The 21,696-nt window shown below is 40.0% G+C and overlaps 1 protein-coding gene and 1 pseudogene across 2 annotated transcripts; both read left to right on the plus strand.

Moving 5' to 3' along the window:
* The first annotated feature begins 352 nt into the window (after window positions 1-352).
* On the plus strand, window positions 353-12,134 carry cant1a (calcium activated nucleotidase 1a). 2 transcript variants are annotated; one of them, XM_041817390.1, is made up of 4 exons: window positions 353-483; window positions 9,038-9,706; window positions 10,951-11,154; window positions 11,236-12,134. In XM_041817390.1, the coding sequence occupies exons 2-4, from the start codon at window positions 9,061-9,063 to the stop codon at window positions 11,604-11,606; spliced, it is 1,221 nt and encodes a 406-aa protein (XP_041673324.1). In that variant the 5' UTR covers window positions 353-483; window positions 9,038-9,060; the 3' UTR covers window positions 11,607-12,134. The 2 variants fall into 2 exon arrangements, with proteins under 2 accessions (XP_041673324.1, XP_041673323.1); XM_041817389.1 differs by lacking the exon at window positions 353-483 and adding an exon at window positions 4,245-4,398.
* Window positions 12,135-12,266: 132 nt separating this feature from the next.
* LOC121529489 lies at window positions 12,267-20,014 on the plus strand (annotated as a pseudogene).
* The last annotated feature ends 1,682 nt before the right edge of the window (window positions 20,015-21,696 follow it).

The raw sequence follows: 21,696 nt of genomic DNA on the forward strand, positions 1-21,696 counted from the left end.
GGTTATTAAACGTGTTTTTACCGGAACAACCTGATTGGAGACCTATTCTCTAGTTTTTTCCCATAAGGAAATATTGTATTTTACCGTAAAGATCCTCGGAAGCTTAGAGTGAACTTTAGATTAGAGTACATTTTAGATTATCTTTGTACTACTAATACTTTCACTTGAGTAAATTTTAACCGAAGTAACTTTACTTGAGTACAATAGTCGTGTACTTTTTTCCACCTGGCTGGAGAGAAATACGTATCGAGTCGTAGTTCTCGAATTTCCGACAGCATCAAAGGCACCGCTTCACAAACCCTCTCACATCCACCGAGCGCTACACGTCACGTTGCTGTCGTCATCAGTACATACAGGAAGTAATGCTCGGCTCTCTGGTCAACGGGGAACGGAGCAAAAAAGAGCCGAAGAGGACAACAACGCAACAATGTCAACCGAGCCCCAACCAGCAGTGGACCGAGAGCTGAAAGTCTAACTCCTGTGGTGAGTGAATAAGGAAATAATGAGAGACCGTGAGGTCAAAAATGTTTGTGAACGCAGCGGTTTGTGATGGCATCTGTGTTAACCTCTGCGCTGCTGGCAGGAAGGGGGCAAGAGCTAACGCAGTCAAACTCACCTAAATACAAATGACGTATCTGTTTATGTGAGGGCACTTGGAGTAGCCATATTTACCCGAATATCCCTAAAAATAAACGGGTTATTGCTGTGAATTTAATTAGTGTCACCGGTAAAGCTCTGTGCTAAGGTGCCTAAATACTGCACATCTGTTTTGGGGCTCTTGACCTGCAGAAGTTTGGGAATCTGCCTTACAGCTAAAAGTGAACTATTTATGATCCTCATGCTCACTTTCAGTCTCCTTGATGGGTTTCCTTTGAAGCACACCTTCCAGATGCCAACCTTTATGGTGCTACAGAGCAGAGGAACAACCCCTTTACTAATTCATTCATAGCTGGAGCGGAGTTTCTTTATTCATCACCAAGGCCGTCCATAATGGGGGATAAAGGGGAGAGTTTTCTGGGAACCTGCCGAATGGGGGGCCATGAAGATCAGGAAAATCATGATCCATGTACAATTAAGCTGTAATAACCATAATTTGTATTTAACCTGAATAATGACCATTCTTTAAAAAACAACAACAATGTTTTCTTTTTTTATGCTGTAGTACAATATATCCTTTTTAAGAACGCTTCTCTGTGGATGGGCGCTTCGGCTAAAACATTTGGAAAGTAATGTTAAACTTCATAGCTAAGCAGTGATCTACACAATAGTCATGGTGCCAGGGAATAAAGTAAAAGAACTGAAATAACTTTAAGGGGAAAATAATAAAATAATTGCAAAAAGTAAAAAGTCAAAAATTGGCAAAAATCAGTAAAATGGCAAAAACTGCCTGACTAAAAGTGTAATAAAGGGGTTACAGAGAGGCAAAAATGAGTTGAACTGGCTAATTGGGATACAAAATTAAAAATGGGTGCAGAAAGGCAAAAAAGTACGAAAAAATGGGCAGGGAAAAGGTGAAAAGTGGTTATAAGGTGGCATAGATTGGTGAAAAGGTAGCAAAAATGGTTGAAAAGTGGCATAAAACATGCAAAAATGGATGGGGAAATGGTGAAAAGTGTATTTATAAAGTGGCGAAAATTGGTTAAATGTGGCAAAGTAGGATAAGAGCTGCAAAAATGTGTTAAGAAAGGCAAAAAAGGAAAAAATGGATGGAGAATTAGAACAAAGTGAACAAAAATGGACAAACTGCATTACAACAAAGTTTAAAGTGGCAAAATTTGTTTTAAGTGGCAAAATGGTGGAAATGCAGCCAAAATGGGTAGGAACATGGCGAGGAGTGTTTAAAAAGTGGCATAATGGGTTAAAAGTGCAATAGCCGTGACAAATTGTGTGGGGAATTAGTGAAAAGCAGTTTAACAGTGGCAAAAATTGGGTTTAAGGTGGGGAAAAGGGTGAAAAGCTGTTGAAAAGTGGCAAAAATGGGTTTGCAAAAATATGACAGAAATGGGTGGAAAGTTGGAAACAATGCTGAAAAGGGGTTTAAAAGGTGGCTCAAAGAAGTTATTTCAACATCACAACCCAACAATAGCTTGGCATACTTTTCACCTCCAAAGTGAAGTAGGTTAACTGTTAGCCAGGATGCTAGCACCAGTGCTGCTGATCCAGTACACATCCATTGATATTTTCAATTAACCACAACTGGGGACGGCCCATTCTCTGAGTTTTTTACAGGCTCAACTGATTCTGTGGGCTTGTTCAAGTTTAATGTAATCGAAGTTTTAATGCAAAGGATTTCAAAAATTACAGTTTCTGGAGGTTTTCTCTTGTAAATTATATCTACTTTCTTGATGAAATTGTTATTTTACTAACTATGGGCAGATTCTTTTTGTTTTGAGATAGCTTGTGTTTGTGCATGCAGACAAAGTTTACACAGGTGCAGGACAATAACATCACTAACTGAAGAAAAAAACAGAGAAGTCAGCATGATGTTCAGCTCCCAGAGGGCAGCTTTATTCAGATAGAAAACTTTTGATATAGAAGATCTGTCTCAGGAAGCCCTTTGGGATCTGATCAGTGTGTGCACTCCTCTTCCTTTGTCTGCAGATCTTTTAACAGAGCACGTGTTGTGCTGATAGTTCACGAGGGGATCTAGAAATGGTGTCATCACTTAGTTTAACCAGCAGAGAGTGCTGGTTAAATCCTCTTCGTGCTGTCTTCTACAGAAACCCTGAAGGGACACATGTCCATGCATTTTGTTTTGATCTTTCTCCTTGATAGCCGTTGGCATACAGATGGTATTATCTTGATGTAACAGTTTTCTTGTGATAACTAGTAAATTCCTCAGTCATCTTCAGTAGCAGTTTTCCTAGGTGAATTATTAAACAAAACAATTTAAAGCAAATAGTCTAAAGTAGAGAAAATGCTTTGGTTGGTTTTAATCTGACACAGCTTATGTGCAACTTTATCCCCATGTTCTAGAGCATAGTACTGAACGGAGCAGTTTCTAGGAGATGCTATCAGTGCTTTCAGAAAAATGGTGAAAAGCAGTTAAAAAGTGACAAATATGGGTAAAAAGCTTCAAAAGTTGGTTTAAAGTGGAAAAATGTCTGATGATAGGCCTCAAACAGGCAAAAAAGGGTGGTTGCAATGTTGAAAAGCTGAGGAAAAAGTGACAAAAATTTGTTAAAAGTGGCAAAAATTGGTTTAAAGTTCAAAAAGTATGACAAATTGGGTGGGGAAAAAGGGTGAAGAGTGGTTAAAAAGTGGCAAAAATTGCTTAAAAGCATAATTGCATGGAGAGAAATGCATGGGAAAATGGTTTCTAAGGAAACATGAGGAAAATAAAGTTTAAACCTTGATAAGGACAGCTAAAATCCAGTCATTACCTCAGGAAAACAGGGTAAATAAAATGCATTAATGCATGTTCTATGTTGTTCCATGTTCTATGTTCTCAGTATGTTTGCGAAACCATATTCCTGCCAAATCCATGTTATAAAATGGGTAATTTTCTTTTTGCATAAAAGAAATAGCTATATCAGCTGTCATATTAGTACTCAATGAATTTCTGTGTTGGGTGATATTAATGAAATCTCATACTATGAGCCCTAGAAATAAAAGAACTTAACTATTAGTGTTCTACAAACTATCAGATACAACATTCTGATAAGATGTTACTGTACTCATTCCCATAAAAGTGTTACGCAACCAAGGATATCAAGCATATTGACACATTTATTACAGTCTGTGAGGGATGGTAATTTCATATCCCCATACCTCATATCAAGTTATTTCTTCATGCATTATTCTAAATGTAAGCTACTTAATTTAGAGAGAACTTTCAAATGCTCCTCTCCTCTTTAGCCCAGAAAGAGCTCACATTTCTGTCCTTCAATTAAAAGTCCTTTTAGCCTCCTGTACAGTAGCGTCCCTGTTGACGTAGCAGCTGCTCTGCTGTTGTAATCACGCTGATCTCTGGCCTCGGTCCAGTCACAGAGCTCTGATTACATCACAGGAACACCCCCAGTATACAAACCCTTGAAATGACTGCATGTTTGTTTTTAACATTTACAAAGCCTGCAGGATTCGCTGCTTTTCCCTGAGTTATTGTTCAGGTAATAAAAGCATCCCTCGCCTATTGTACCTGCCTGTTCAAAGGTTAGCTTCATGAATGAAAATGTTATGACTGGTCTCCTGTCAGGTTTGACCCTTTGGACTTGGATGATAATCCTCCAAGTGTTGTTAAAGTTCATTGAAACAAACTCTAGTCATGGTTACACAGCTACTAATGTGTGATCAGAGAGAACATAAAGAGCTGTGGAGTGATTGTGCAGGTCCACAATGAGGACAGAAACGTACATTTAATGACGCAAAGTCAGAATTCTGGCAGGAGGAGACGGAGGGGTAAGCCTGTTTGATTATTTTTTTGTACCTGCTACTGTGGGAAAAATCAGCTTTTTACATTTAGAAGCTTTGAGCAGGTAAAGAGGGAGTATGTTTCTATATTACGGCCCTGGTGTTGGTGCCATAATGGACTGCTGTTTGGCTGGAGGCCCTCCTATAAAAGGGTCTTTGAGCTCCTCTGTCAGAGAAATGCAGCCATGTTTAGGCCCTGGAGAGTGACGCTCCTGAGGCCGAATTTAGAGGTTCCCCCTGGAATGTGGTTTGCAGAAGATTACACTCTACATTCAAGAGCCTGGTGGATTCAGATAGGGTCACATCGGGTGGTAAAGCATGCATCAGTGCACTATTATCCAGGGTTGTGATAAAATTTTCAGTACCAGCCTGTGTTCAGCATTCTTAAAATCTGATTTATGCGCTTGTGAAGTGTTTGATAAGTCCAGATTTCAGGTACTAAACATAAATATACTCCCTTAGGCTCAAATCACTACTATTGAGACCTGCTTTGGTGTAATTGTATTTTTTCTGATCACCTTTTTATATTTTATTGTTTTCTTTTCTTCTTTATCCAGGGTTCCTGTAGATCCTTGAAAAGTGTTTATTAGTCTTAAATTGCAAATTTGAAATTTAAATCCATAAAAAGTCTTTAAAAGATCTGTTTATTTTTCTTTTTTTACATTTTAGCAGGTAATTAGAGCACATACCTTGTTTTTACCTAACCTTATACAACTTTATTTATCTTCCCATACAAATTGTTGCATAAATAGTCTCCTTAATCAGGGTATTTAGTGTTGAATGTTCTACATTTCCTGGAGGAGGACTCCAGACCCCTCTCTGATTTTGTCTGACTCACTGTGATTTAATAAACTCTGTGATGTTGTAAACACTAGCCCAGTTCTGTAACATCTGGGCTACCAGATCACCCACTTAAACATTTTTTGCAAACCAACCTTATTTTCCCTGGCTAAAAGTATTAATCTTCTTTATCCCCTGGCTTTAACTGTAAATAATTGAAATCTTCTGTCAATCAAATCAAAAATGTAAATATCCTCCTCTTGAAACATGTCCCACATCCATCTAGCCTTGACTAGTTTGTCTCTTGGGTCATTGTCTTAACCAGTGGTTCTCAACCTTTTTGGCCTGCGACCCCTGGCCTGCGAAATCAAGGGGCCATTGACCGGGGACCCCCACTGTACCTGAAGGTGGTTGAACACAGCCATGCACAATTTGGAATAGTCATGAGCAGACAAGGCCGTCCATAAAGGGGGATAAATGGGAGAGCTTTCTGGCACCCAGCCAAACTGGGGGGCCGTGGAGGCCAGCAAAACCATGGCAAAAAAAAGGCAAAACTGGGTTAAAGTCGCAAAAATGGGCATAAATAGTGGTAAAAAGGAGTTAAAATGTGGCTGATATTGCTTAAACTTGGCAAAAATGGGTGAACTGAGAAAGAAAAAATAAGCAGATAGTGGAAGAAATAGGTTAAACTAGCAGAAATGGGCATATTAAAAGGTATCATGGAAAAAACTTGGTGTAAAAAGGGGTTTGTAGTAGTAATAATAGGTCAACAGAGTTAACTTTAAGCTTAAGTGGCAAGAATTGGTTTAGAAGTGACAAAAACAGGTGTTAAATGGTAAAAAAAAATGTTAAAATTGGTGGGAAAAATGATGAAAAGGGGTAAAACTTTTCACAAAGTTGGTGTAAAGTGGCAATAGTGTGATTTTAAAAATAGTCTCAGTTTTTTGGGGGGCAACTTGAGACCCCATTTCAGTGCCTGCGACCCCCAAGGGGGTCCCGACCCCAAGGTTGAGAACCACTGGTCTAAATTATGTTGGTCTCGTCTGATTTATTGTCATTGCCAGCAAATAAAATGCTGCAGTAGCCTGACTCTGTGTCACTCCCCTTGCTAGGGTTTGTAACTGCTCAACTTTAAACCTTTGTCATCCATCAACTTTTGCAAATGTTGTCTATAACCAAAATACCTTGAATTCTATTCACCTCCCAGCATGCATTTTAGTAAATCACATTGCAGTTCTGCATCCACATGCCCTTAAAACACTGGCACTGGCGTCACATCAGGTCTTAAATGTATGGGCACACTAGTGTTCTTTCCGGTCTTAAAGGTTTATACTCACGAACATTGAAAAGGTGTGACCTTTCATGATCGAAACACACTTAATCCAGTTAATGATTAATCTGCTGATCATTCTATTAGTAAATGATTAACTTTTTGCTCTTTTAAGTGTCAAAAGTTGTCGAACTATCCAACACAGGGGCAGATTGCTCATTTCCCACGTCATCCCCAGTCTACCTTCTTCAAATCTACTGTCCTGTTGTACCTGAATAAAAGCAAAAAGCCCTGAAAATACATCTAACCAAAAGGAAAACAATCCAGCCAGTCATCTTCAAATACCCCGTACTGGCTGACTGACAGCCAAATTTCATTTGATGAAGATGCAAAGCTAAAAATACAGAGAGCTGTTTGATGACAGTTCTGCTGGCTGGACAAATCCTTGCAGCATTCTTATGTAACAAAGCAGAGCCGTCCCTGTCACAATGGTATGAGCTCCATCAGCCTGCTGGTTGTGTATTTCCTGATTTACCTGCTCACAGGTGCAGCCCCTTTTTATTGTCCCTTTATGCTCCACCCAGACTCAACATTGACAAGGCCCAAGGGTGTCCACCTGATAGAGCAGGAGGACTTCCTGTGTCTTTTATTATGTTGGTTAACCCGACATACACTCACCTGTGTGAGCTCTGACCTGAAATTAAAGAACAAGCTGAATGAACCAGAGGGAACTTCCTACTTACTCTGAGGATTTGAGTCTGCTTCAGAGAGTATGTGAGTTGGTCTGGATTGAGATTTGCTGTCAGAATGTTGAAAGACTTTTTCACTTATTTCACAGAAGTATCATACACTGCTGGAAACCATTAGACCTCATAGTTCATACAGTTGGCTCACTTAAGTGTGATACAGGGTTCATGGAAAATTTCAGAAACAAAGTCTTTGTTTGTGTGGTGATAACCTTTGAAACTGAGCCAAAGACATTGTTAAACTGGAGTGAAGTAATATGATACTACAACTCTTCTTATAGGTGGATATAACCACCAACTGTGTAATGGACGTCAGTTGTGAAGCTTTGAATTTTGCATTTTGGCTCCCTGCTGCTTGTCCTTAGGGGGAAAATATTTAGACAGGATTGTGGAGCTGGAGATAAGTGTTGAGTTTATCTAATGCTAAGCTACGAGCTAGCTCTTGCTTGGTTTGTATGCTGTTAATAGGAACCCTGATATTAAGTCAGCTGCTATTTTAAGATCAAAAATCAGGCTACAAACAAAACATATTTTCCAGTGTGTTGCCATTATTCAAGTTTTTGGTTCCTTTCCCTCATGCCACTCTCTCTCCATAGTTTCCATCTCCATCCATCCACTGTCCTTTGTACAATAAAGGCATAAGAGACCAAAATATTAGGGATGCAAACTGTTATTGGCATGATACCTAAAAGGGCTGAAGGATTTGCAAAAATAATCTAATTGCATTTTTCCCCCCACTATTGCAATTTAATATGCAATTATTATTATGTTTCCCATCTTGTGTATTTATTTTTTCAACAAATACAAGCAACAAATCACTCTAGCCTATATAATGACCTACATCCAGTCAGGAAAACTCTAATCATATATTTAAACATTTTATTGCAAATACAGTTTTACCTGGTGGTGAAGGCTCTGCTCAAAGACTTGACTGAGTTATTCAAGCAGCATACTTTGACTTTCCAGGGTGCCCATGGCTAGAAACCCCATGGATAGATACATTTACGGCATCCTGTGTTGAAAACAACGAAATTATTTCGGAAGCACACAATCCAAAGGAGCATAAATCTGAATATGAAGGTGCAACAAACTTTAAGCTATAAAGGAGGAGGCTGGGGTGGAGGTGGTGAAGCTTTGCCAGCAGCTGCAGCATGGTGCATCAGCATTAATGCATACTGGGAGGTAATAGTTGGGATCAGCTAGCTGTCAGGCGATCATGGCTGGGCGTATGACTACCCGAAACTAACGCTAAGCTTCATCAGTAATAAATAGAATGAAGTAAGGTAAAACAATATAAAGAAAATATCTAATTGCAATTATTTTTGCTCATATTGCAAATTTGATATCAGCTGCTTCATTGAAGAGGATTAGCATTTCTTCGTAACTTGCTTTGACTTAAAATACATCAAAAAAGATGGACTCCAATCAAAGTGTAGGAACATCTCAGCAGAGATCATGAGAAACTGGAGGAACCTGAGCTAAATTTCAAGTGTTTTTTCAAAGGGTCTGAATGCTTATGTCAATATTTTTCTGGTATGTCTTTAGAACTCTTTATTTCACTGGGAAAGAACTTCTAAGGAACTTTTATGTGTCTTGAATAACAGAAATATCATGTTTTTGCTGTATGTTCAACAGTAGAACAATATGTCCATGTAGGGTTCTTGTTGGACTTCAGTATCCAGACTAGTAAAAACTTAAATCCATCCCTAATCAAACAAAAGGTTTATCATCATGGTTGAACTTGAATGATGCTTTATCTGTCTCTCCGACCATCTCTGTCTGTGATGATGTTCAACCACACATATTTACTGCCTGTCTGTTCTTTTTCTAGGTCAGACCAGGCCTCCGTCCTCCATGCCTGCTACCTCGGGCTTCACTCGACTAGAGCAGGATGAGCCCATGAATAATCTGCGTATCTCTGTAGGAGGCCTCCCTATGTTGGCTTCCATGGCCAACACCACAGACCCCCGTTTCCGCCTTAAATGGAAGCCTATAGTAGCGGTGGCCATCTCCCTGGCCTTGCTTCTGGTGCTCTTCATGCACTTGGGCTCAGGCATCCGCTCCCATTCTTACGCCTCCCACAGCTGGAAAATGAGTCGCGATGACTTCCAGATGTTTGAGTCAAGTTACAATGACACCTACCCTCTAAGCCCACCTGAGCGCACGCCACAAGGCACCCGCTACCGCATTGGGGTCATTGCCGATCTGGACACAAACTCTCGTAGCGAGAAGAAGCAGACGTGGTTCAGCTACATGCGACGGGGGTACCTGCTAGTGTCCCAAAGCGGGGATAAGGTGGCAGTGGAATGGGATGCGGACAGAGTGGTGCTGGAAAGCCACCTGTCGGAGAAGGGCAGGGGTATGGAGCTGTCTGAACTGGTGGTCTTTAATGGGAAGCTCTACAGCGTTGATGACAGAACAGGCATCGTCTACCACATTGACGGGGACAAGGCTGTGCCCTGGGTCATCCTCACTGACGGAGACGGCAGTGTTGCCAAAGGTGGGTATTACCCTGGTATACAAGCTGCAATTTAACATTTTAATTCATTACTTCCATTTTATTCTGCTTTCTGCTCCTTTCAGCATGTCAAAGAGAAAAAAAATACATTTACTGCATTCATTTGACACCTCCCTTTACTATTTGCTTGTCACACTGAGATATAAAAGTATATGAGTAAAGCACAAAGAAGTATTACCCACTTTGTCACTTCTGAGTGTTTCAGATCATAATAAACATTTTATTTGTATTTATTAAGTGATATAAAGCCATCCAAACCTACCTGGTCCTTTGCTAAAAAAGTAATTGCCACCTATACCTAACAACTGGTTGGGCCACTAGCAACGAGTGTTGAGGAATTTTGGCCCACTCTTCTTTGCATAATTGTTTTAATTCAGTCACATTGGAGGGTTTTTTGAGCAAGGTCATGCTGCAACATCTCAGAACCCATGATTTCATCAAATACAACTAATTGTCCAATATCAGGATGGGGGCAAGTACTTTTCACAGCGCTGTACTTGAATTACAACTTTCCCTTAAGCTCTTCCTTTCCAATTTTTAGTCAGAAATTGAAGAAGGCAGGGAACTCAGGATGGGAGTGATGCAGGCTGCAGGCATATGTGAACCACTTTTCTCTCATCAGATATGTCCTAAAGTAGTGTTGTAATTAAGTTCCACTCCTGACAGCAGAAGCTCTTCATGTTTTTTGGGCATTAGTTCACAGTTTAAACCCCTACACCACCAGGTAACTTGGGATCTCTCCTGCCCACCAGTCCCCAAGATTCTTCTCTCTCTGTCGGCCTGCTGACAGAAATCGTTCCTCTGTGTACTCCAGGACCCAAATTTTTAGTTTTGTTTTAGTTTAGACTGCAGACCAAAAGAGCTGATCAGGAGACGGCGACATGCTGAGGTGGAGGAACACCTAGCTGCAAGATACATCGCAAAATAGAGTCATACACAGATGCTTTTAGGGAAGATTATACCGCTTAAAAAAATTTCAGTGTAGAGTACATTTGAGCCACATTTTTGACCCATTTGTAACTTAAACTCACTCCATTACATGGAGAAACTGCACCCGTCTGTTAGGCTTTGTAGTCTAGCTTCATAGCTCTTCTTAAAGGGTCATTGCACACTAAATTATCTGGAGACTAATGTAACTGTTATTTCCTCGTACCTTATCAAATCCAATTAAAAATACCGAAATATTCCTTTAAAATATGAATCACCTGTGTACTTTGGTCTGACAGGATTTAAAGCTGAATGGATGGCAGTGAAGGACAAGCACCTGTATGTCGGCGGTCTGGGTAAAGAGTGGACCACAACAGAAGGCGTTTTCGTCAACAACAATCCAGAGTGGGTGAAGGTGGTGGGCCACAGAGGCGATGTACAACATGAGAACTGGGTTCCAAAATACAAATCTTTAAAGTCTGCAGCAGGGATACAGCCTCCAGGTGAGAATGGATATCTATCTTTGCTCAGGATTGCCTCGTTTCTTTATTTACTTCCTACTATAATCCTCTGAATTTTTACAGGGTATTTAATCCATGAATCAGCCGCCTGGAGCGACACCCTGCAGCGCTGGTTCTTCCTCCCCCGTCGCGCCAGCAAGGAGCACTATGAGGAGACGGCAGACGAGCGCCGGGGCACCAACCTCATCCTCACCTGCCCACCAGATTTTATGGACATCAGAGTAAGCCGAGTGGGAGAGCTGAACCCCACTCACGGTTTCTCCTCCTTCAAGTTTGTGCCCAACACAGACGATCAAATCGTTCTAGCTCTGAAGTCAGAGGAGGACGCTGGAAAAATTGCCACGTACATCATGGCTTTTACACTTGATGGACGCATACTTTTACCTGAAACAAAGATCGGGGACGTGAAATACGAGGGCTTGGAGTTCATATAGATGAGAGAAACGCTCTTGAGGCACTGCTCCTTTTTGTTTACAATACAGTCACTGTTGAGCACCTGCTGCTTCCTCCTAGAGACATAACTCCAACATTTTAAGGGTTGTCTTCTGTGTAAAGAAGTATGAACTGAGACTTGAAAATATGGGTTTCAGGATGCAGAACAAAATCATCAATGCCAGCAATATCTTGCGGTGGATCATCTCCTTCCCAATGTGATTCTCAACAGCACTGTAGCCTTTTCTAAAATGAATGTACAAAAATGATTTATCAGACTGTGACTATTTCCTCCTGAGGCATAGATTTTCATGCACATACTGTACACTCTCAAAAGCTAGGTGGTCTTCCCTGTTTGCTCCATTTAAACATCACTCTGTACATGCCAAACATGTTTGAACACGGAATAACTAAAGGTCTGTTTTTATTCTTCCTAAATCTCAGCAATCATTGAAGGACAATGTTGTGACAACTAATCATTCTGTATGGTATGTTTTTGGTGGGATGGCTAAGTAAAACCTTGATTCTTATTTCTTGGGTCTTGATGCTTCATTCAAATGTGGGCCACAATGTGGCACTAGTCCAGCAGAAATTAGACATTGTCCTCAAGTCGCATTTGAACCCAGCACTTGTGCAACTTTAAAGTTTATTGGCCTTTTATGTGAAACAACCCTTTTGGGATATCAGCCCTCCCTTCTTTTGGCAGATATTTGTTACTGCCTTCTGAACGGGGAAGCACATTTGAAGACGACCAGCAGGAGAAGGTAACTTTTTCCATGATATTATGCACATTTAGCACAGTTTCTTTTAATAAAGATTTATTTTGGAGCTTTTGTGCCTGGATGGAGCGATAGGACAGTGGGTAGAGTTAGAACAGGGATGACAGAGCATAGGATAGACATAGTGAAAGAACCGCAGGCCGGGGCACGACCTTATATCTTAAATATTACTATTTTGCTACTATAATTGGCAACACGTCTGTACCAATTGGCATGCCACACTGCTGCTCCAATTGTCCTTGATACCTCCCAGAAGACTTATTGGGTGTACTGATTCAAAACTGGTGCCATGAAAAATATTGTAAATATGTACAGAGTTTCTATAAAATCCCAAGATGTTCTTCCTAGTCAGCATTCGGGGACTATTGCTGTTTCATTTGCCTTGAAAGTTGAATGTTGGAACTGGAAATGGTGTCACACCCAAGTTGAATGAGTTCCGTTTGCTACAAGCTCAAAAGAGTAATCCACAGAGCTGGGAAACGACTGGACTTTGTTCTAACATGCCCACAAGGAGGCATTTCAGAGCCATTCTTTGAGAAATCACAGTATAAATGCTGGCAGCATCTGCATTAATTTATATTGGAGTCCTGTGCGGGACTCTTTTCGTGCTCCCGTCCCTGCAGAGCACGCTGTCCACCCCCGCCTGCATTCCGCACAGATTCTCAAAATAAGCTATAGCTTATCCAAATCCATGTGAAATATTCAGAATACCTAACAGTGCATTTAATCAAAAGAATGTCAATATAAGGTGTTCACTTAAGCACCACCTTGACAAAGTTTCCTCCTTGGATGAAGGAAACCCTAAGAATACAACCACATCCTTTGTCATAGGTAGGTGCCACATGTTGATAAAAAAACTGTAGCTGACAGCCTCAGACTGATTTAACTCCTGGTTATGACCTCGTAATAGCTAGGTCAACTGAACGTATATACCCTAAATTTATCCTGATTTATTTTTAAGTCATATAGAGGTGGAATTGTTTTCCGATCTCTGGAAAGTCTGTGCATCACAAAAACCTGAGTGCACTTCCATCAGCTTTCACAAACAGTAGACTAATCTTTATTGTATTTATGCCATGCTATTACCACCCACATCATTAGATACTTAGTGCATTACTTAGATACTTAGTGCACAACTGCATAATGGCGCAGTGTCTCTACACACCAGTGTGTATGTGCGATGATTGGCCTACAACATGAAAAATCTGAGATTTTGAAGAGGTTTTGACTTATTTGCAAGTTTTAGAGCATGCACTGCAGACGGACACATATTCAAACATTTTTACGCAGCACTGCCAACTACGGCTGGCAAATTGAAGCAAATAGATAACTTATCTCATATCTCTTATCTCTTATAACACATATCTTATGTGTTATCTTGTTTTATATGTGCATGGAGATTTAAAGAGAACTTACTTTGATCAGGGATCGTGGAGAAGGTGTATCGTCACATATAGGCGTGCCAAATATGTTTCCTTGTGAGCGTATTGCAACAAAGTCCAGTTTTATCCAGCTCTGTCACTTTCTCTCTGAGTTAAAAAGAAAAAACAGACTCATGTTCCAAGATCAAGTGGAGCATCAGTGTGGCGTGCACATCAAGACCTACAGACATGCCACCAATTATTGTTGTAAGATAAGCAAGCCTGCAGAAAACAGTGCTAATGCTTGACTCTGTTCTTGATTAGCATCAAAGCAAGAAAAATCCTTGTCATTAATTTTTATTTTTCGGAGCGATTATAACTCTTATGTTTTGGTTTTTGTCTTCCTATCAGAGTCTAATCCCTGGTGTTTGGAGATGCTCACACACCAAAACTTAAGCGCTCTGTGGCTTCTGCTACTTCTCCATGTGTCTGGAAGGGCTAGCACCAATAACATTCTCTGTGAGGGATTGTAACCATATACTCTATGTTAAGGATTAGAAGATTTCAGAATTTCACAAATAATTCAGGAAAAAGGTCATTATGAATTCTTACCTAGTTTCTGATGTGTAAGATATGTTTATATTATTTCCCCATCCCCCTCACTTACACATTGTTTAAAAGTTGAGACATTTTTTGAAATTAAATAAAAACAGAATGCGACTTTCAGTGAAATGTTGAAACTCTATATTTCATTTGAAATAGCACCAAGACAAAGTCAGATATTAAAACTGAGGAAATTAACTTTACTACAAGTAAGAGAGAGCGGGGCTGGTTGTCACTTTTTAATCTAGTGTGAAGTGCTCATCATCAAGACATATGCCAGTAGTCATTCCTACATTAAATTGAAGCTTCAGGTGTTGACTTGGAATGTGAAACAAAGAGGTAATTAATTAACAAAGACACTCTGACACACTGTAACAACCAACTCCATCATGGGGATGATTGTCACACACTATGAGGTTGGATGTCACAATGTTACTTTAATGGGAAAAGAACTGAATTTGAAACTTTAGTTGCATTGACAAGTTGAAAAATACATAGCCTAATGCCTCTTAACACAAAATGAACACAGAACATGAACAGGAAACTCTTTAGGCCAGCCTATTGCAACTTATGAACAAAACATATAGGCCTAACGATAAACAGCCTGCTTGGCTACACACATTCACTATCAGAGTTACAGTCAAAGCTAATGTAGGGTCCATGCACTCCAACTAAGCAAAGCTTGTGTGCCCACTAGTTGCACATCCAACACTTCCCCTATACCTCCCCTGAACAGCCGTGACAACCAACCCCAACTGGAATTACTTGCTAGCATTGAGGCTAACAGCTGACTTACAGCTGGTTAGCTAGCTAACAACAATCTGAACTATAGCTTTCCCTTCACAGTTTTTAAGGGTAGCAATTGTTTTGTAATAAACCCACTGTGCAAAAGCCTAGAAAAAAAATCTGAGGAGCTGAAATTTTACAATTTGACATGAAAAACACAAAAAGTCCTCTCACCTCAAGTACAGCTGTCATACACTAGAGAAGACTATGTAGGTGAGCTTTGGTCCCAATTCTGGAAATTTCCATTCCAAATTTTGAGAAACAGCGTCCTTTGGTGGCAGGATAAAATGGGTGTGACAACCAACCCCTGTGACAACCAACCCCGCCCTTCATCCTGTGGCTTCATCAAATGCAATTAAAGCCTGCAACAAAAAAAAGGTTTCATTCTCAAGATTTGATTCATTGTCTTTGTGCTGTCATTAAATAAATACAGGGTTTCAAATGTTATGAGAATAATCCCCCTTTTTCAGAAACAGTCTTGTACATGTTCTGATCACCGATTTACTCAAAATAAGCTATAGCTTATGCAAATGTTTGTTTAATCTCTCTGTATTTTGGCCACGATTGGGTCGTCATGCCTTTGTCTTCACACGGTACCAGTCCCCTAGAAGAATGGTGTGAAGGATGGTGATGTGCGGCTGACTGGCTCAGAGAGCACCTCAGAGGGCCGTGTGGAAGTCTTCTATGATGGGAGATGGGGAACAGTGTGTGACGATGGCTGGGATATCAGCTCAAATTCACCAGGGCCAAATCTGTGGTTATAGGGAAGGACTATGGAAGGTGCCTACTGCTTCCATTTAATCTCCACTAGGGGGGAGTGAAACATTTTTACTGAGTGAGGAGACTTGCTTAAACATAGGCAGACTTCAAATTCAGCTACAAAAATGGTCACTGCACTGCAAAAATCATACCATTTTCCACTTTGTCATTTAAAATATCTCATTACATACATTTTAAGCCAGTCTAGTCAAAACAGAGTGCATGTGGTAATGTGTAGGTGTGTGTGAGAGACAGTGTGGCCCCTTTTTAAATAACATTGTAAGAGTGATTGTTTTATGAAACTGAACTGTTCAATCAGTATAAATGCTTCTTTATTTGTGTAAATGTGACATCAACCTGTCCAGGGACTGCAGGTGGAAACTAGCATTTTTGCTAAAACCTGGCACATAACACATTATCATTGTATTTGATTAATGTTTTTTTTGTGCATTGTCCCTGATCAAATAAATTAAATTAAATTAAAATTAAAATTATGACTTTCAGTTTAATCCACAGCACCTGGACCTGTTTGGATGGATGACCTTAACTGCAGAGGCACAGAGGCCGCTCTGTCATCATGCTCTTTCAGAGGCTGGGGGAAAACTGACTGCTCTCACAAAGAGGACGCTGGAGTTATATGTGAAACAGATGGTATCTAAACTTGTGTGATTTTATAAAGATGAATAACTCAGTCTGTGAAGACCGCTAATTCCAAGTTTTGTCAAATCTAGACATGGATGAGTCTACGCACCTGCTTGACCACAGCTTCAGTTTCTCTGATAAGTTTGGCCAAATGTTTGACAGTGGAAAGGGCTGTGATTTCCTGGTGGTGGTCCAGAGTGCCACTGGAAACAGAAATGAGGATGGGACCCTGGAGGTGAATGAGACACAAATTAGTACACACAGAATGATCCTCTCACAGTTTCCACTCTTCAGTGCTTCAGATGAGGTCACACATGTCACTGTGAGGATCAGCCGGTCCTGCCAGCCATATTTCACCTCTTTCATCAGGTAAACTTGAACTACTAGAGCTAGAACAGTATTTTTACAGAGTTTCTACAAAGAAACTAAGCTCTGTAGTCCTGCACATGCGGGATGCACAGGATGCAGCCACTAAAAACAGCAGGTCAGGCACAGATGGCACACATAATACTTATTTTATACATAAAGTTATATTTCAGGTTCATGATTAAACTTTTAAGAGGGATCAACATGGCTTCAGAGTTGGTTAGGCTGCCTCTGGAAACCTAAGACCCTTGCAGGCAAGACGTGACAGGCTTCAGGATAGTGCATAAGTGATAGTGGTACCACCTTTTTTTAAATTCCAACAGGAAATCTAAAAAAAAAAAACCCAAATGTTAAATTACTGAATGAATTTAAGAAGTGATAGGGTTCACAATAAAATAAAAAATGGATATATGCAATTCAATAAAAAAAGTTTTACTGGGCACCAGTTTAGCTCAGTAGGCAAAGGCTGTAGTCCTCGATGCACTGGTCACAGGATCACGGGATGTCTTTCCCCACTCTTTTTCCCCATGTTTCCTCTCTTTCTTCAGCTGTCATGTTGAATAAAGGCAAAAAGCCCAAAACAATAATCTAAAAAAGACAGTTATACAGCTGTAAAACTCACTAACATCACATGAATTTCTGTATTTATACTGTTTATTTTTCCATATAGTTCTATGAGAAAACCTAAAAACCAACAAATATTGAATATTTGCATTAATATGAGCAAAAACAAGGCTCACAGTAGCAGACAAACTGATATTGACCACATAAGTATAATAAAACTCTTGGAAGGTAAGAACATTTACTAAGAAATATATGTATTTTTCTATTAATACCTTGAAAATGTCACTAAATTTGTAAATATACCATTGGATCACTCTTTAATGCCTGTTGCACCATCTAACTACACTATATGATGCTATTATCCTACATGATATTGAGTTATTAGGCAAGACAATGCCCGCAGTATTGCTTGCAAGATGATGCAAGTCTTAAAAAAGAGGACATGGTTGTTTTTTTCTTAATTCTTGTATGTTTTGTCAGGGTTGGACACTAGAACAACAGAAATGTGTTTGTATATGTTGACATCTTGCTCTTATGGAGCCTATATATTCCTTGGTTCTGGTAAATATAAAATAAAATAAAAAGCTGGAAAAGAAAAAAAAAAGGAGGACATATCACATCCCTTCACCCTTTATGACCTACAATAGAACAAATCCGCAAGAGCATATCTTTAAATTTATTTTAATTGGCTTTACATCAATTCAACCCTTAGAACCCATGTTTTAATGATATAAGTCTATAGTAACTAATTATATTGCTCATTTCAAACCACAAAAAAAATATTTTAAGCATGGTTATAACCTCATTTTTGAAACACACTTATCTTTATAAACTGTGGCAAAAACGAAAATAAAATGAAATTGTGCACAATTTGCAAAAAAAGACAGCATTTTAGAAGAAAAACTATTTACAGGAGTGAAATCAAATCTCTAAGTGTGCCAGATACATTTTTGCATACACGTGTTTGCAGAAGACCATGCTGAAACACTAACAAGTGAGACTCAAACCTGCAAGAAAACAACACATTTATAGCCAGGATTATTACATATTATATTATTTCTGCAAAAGAAGGAAGGATATTTCTAGAAGGAAATGGTACTCTGGAACACATTGAATGTGTGATATGTTGGTGTTACTCCTCTGGTTTTATATGCAAAAAGAGTTATTGCTCTATCTCATTTGGTTACAGTTCTACGCACGGTTGCAAATAGATATGCAAATGGAAGCACCGGCGATCCCGTAGGCTTTAAAGGGTTAATGAGCATTTTTTTCACGCTAATGAAGTAATTGCCAGAATTCCCATGCAACCAAAACTTATCATGACATTTAGCACATCTGTTTATCTATGGGGCAAGGAGCCATGTATGAACACTTCCACTTCAGTGGACTTCTTTTGATGTCTCCCCCAACTCTCTACTTTAAGTGTGACAAATATCCCAAAAAAAAAAAAAAAAAAAAAAAAAAAAAAAGAACTCAAGGAGGGGACTAGTACTTTTCATAGCACTGTATGTTTATCAGTCGGCTGATAAACTGAAAGCTGCCTTAGTATGTTTGAGAAAGTTCTTTCAAAGTACAGAGACTTTTAAAATCTGAAATTAACAGTTTATCACTGCACGTGTCTGGAATGAGGGCTTTACTGACTTTCACCTTTTCATGTATAGTACACTTAATATCATCTCCAAGAAATAAAACTATCCAGATTTTATCAAATAGACATTACGAGTGCATTTCCTAGAAAGTAAACATGAAGCAAAATCTGTGGGAGTACATGTTCAAAAGTCAAATAAACATTCTGTAATCTGGTCCTTCATAGGTACATTTACACCCACAAGATCAGTGTGACCTTCAGCTCGGCTCAGTGCATCCACTGGTGGGCGTCTGAGTTTGGGATGAAGCAGCTGAAGGAGGACGCCGGCCGACTCTTCACTAAGATCCTCCCAGAAGACGCCTCATTTCAGACCCAGCTGTCCCTGTACAAATACGCAGAGGAGACTGGAGACCTGGTGCTCCAAGAGAACTGTATCCAGTATCTGGCCTGGAACTATGAAAATCTGACCACATCCCCTGCTTGGACTGCCCTCCCTAGTAAGCTTCTCGGAGCTATTCTGTCCTGCTCAGACGTGGTGGTTGAAGACGAGTATGTCCTTCTTCAGACCGTCGAGAGCTGGATCAACGAGAAGGGCAACTCAACCAGTCTGGAAACCAAGGTTGACCTCTTGAGTTGTATTCGATTCCCAATGATCCCAGCTGACAAACTCTATGGTCTGGAGGACAACTCCTCCCTCTATAGGACCTTTAAAGACCTGTATCATGAAAACATGTTGAGGGCATTGCAGTTTAATGTTTTCAGTCTGAGCAAACTTAGGTCCAACCCAAACTTTAACCAAGACGCAGATGATTACAAACCCAGAATCTATACCTCTCCAACATGGAGCACCGCTTTCACTCCCTCAAATCCAACTCAGAACAGAGTTAGAAAATAAATTTTTCTTTTATTCTGGCAGAAAACACCAAGATAATAAACTAGGAGATTGATTGACTTATGCATTTATGTTATTACTATAACTAGCAGCGTGTCTGTCTTGAGTTGCACACCACACCATTAATCCAGTTATCCTTTATACCACTCAGAAGACTTCTCAGATGAACTGGTTCAAAACTGGTGCCATAAAAAACATAAATATGCAGAGATTTTCAAAAAATCCAAAAATGTTGCACCTTTCACTTCCATGTTCATTAAGCAATGTCCATTTCCTGAGAAGGGCGGATCAGGGGTGGAGTCAGACAGCTTATCAACATTTAAAGCCACAGACACAGTGTAAAACTGCCTGGACTGAGCAGTTTTTTCTTTTACTGCATGTGCTCACCATGCATGCGTGGGTTCTCTCCAGGTACTCTGGCTTCCTTCCACCACCAAAAACATGCTCATTAGGTTAACGGGTGACTCTGAATTGGCCGTAGGTGTGAGCGTGCCTGGTTGTCTGTCTCTATATCAGCCCTGCGATTGACTGGCAACCAGTCCAGGGTGTACCGCTTGTTGCCCAGTGACAGCTGGTACAGGCTCTGGGACCCCCATGGATGGATCATGCCAATTTTAAACCAATGTACATGCTTGGTATGCACTCACGCTGTGACTTTTTGCAAGACAGGGAATCTGAAGGGGCATTTCAGCATCTTTCATGCCACCAGTTTAATGCCAGCTACCCAGAACATTCACATCATCACAAACAAAAAATAGCAATGTATCTTCATACAAGCGCTCTGTCGTAACTTTGGGCAAATCCACATCAACACAAGAGTGCACAGCGGCTGCATCTTTATGTGATTCTTGGAGCACAGCCAAAGCAAAGCTCTTTAGGCTGGCAGATGGTGAAAAGTTTCATGAAATAGTTGTACTGATGGACCAATATTGTTTTAAGTGTACATTTTGTCTGGTGTGTCACTAAATACAATAATCATACATATTCACTTGATTTCAGAAGAAACAATATCTGCGCACTATTAAAACATTTTCAATTACATTTGACACATACTGGAGCCAGACTGCTCCAGGTTCACAGACACATAAGCTTTGAGGAGATAATGTTGACTGCAGGGATAAACAGCATTTTATCAAACTCAAGAATGTGAGTTTAGACTACCAACCCAGGAGAAGAGGAGAGATGCCTAGAGTTTTCACTCCTGACAGAACATTTTGACCTGAAGTAACTTATCAGAATCTCTGTGGAGACACAGGTGTGCAGAAATATAAGGAATATTGGAAATTTCCCCAACACTCAAAAAATACTTGATTAAAATCCGTGGTTTTGAAAACACTGAAAAAGGGCTTGTAGGCCTACACAGAAAAAGCTAAAGAGAGCAGTAATAGTAGACCTGGCACTGGCCTGTGGTGGCTGTGGCCTCGAAGAGTGTGGAGCGTCTCATATTTTATGCATAAAAGGTGGCAACACTAAATATCACTGCTCCTATCGTTTTTTTCACTGACCTAGTGCAGCAATCCATGAGCTGGCTTTGCTCTGGTATCAAGCGCCTGACCACGCAGTGGCTGGTGGGGAGTTTAACCGTTGACAGGCCGGCATGTTTCGGGCTTAAGACATACTTCAGTTACCAGGTCTGATCATAAAAACACCTCTAGGTGATTTCTTTTCCTGGCTTTACAAAAATATAAAATATTAAAGGTGAATTCAAGAATATTTTGTGTGTGCTTTAATTTTTTTTTTATGTCACTAATC

This window comes from Cheilinus undulatus, linkage group 21 (genome assembly GCF_018320785.1).
Source record: "Cheilinus undulatus linkage group 21, ASM1832078v1, whole genome shotgun sequence".
Taxonomy (NCBI): Eukaryota; Metazoa; Chordata; class Actinopteri; order Labriformes; family Labridae; genus Cheilinus; species Cheilinus undulatus.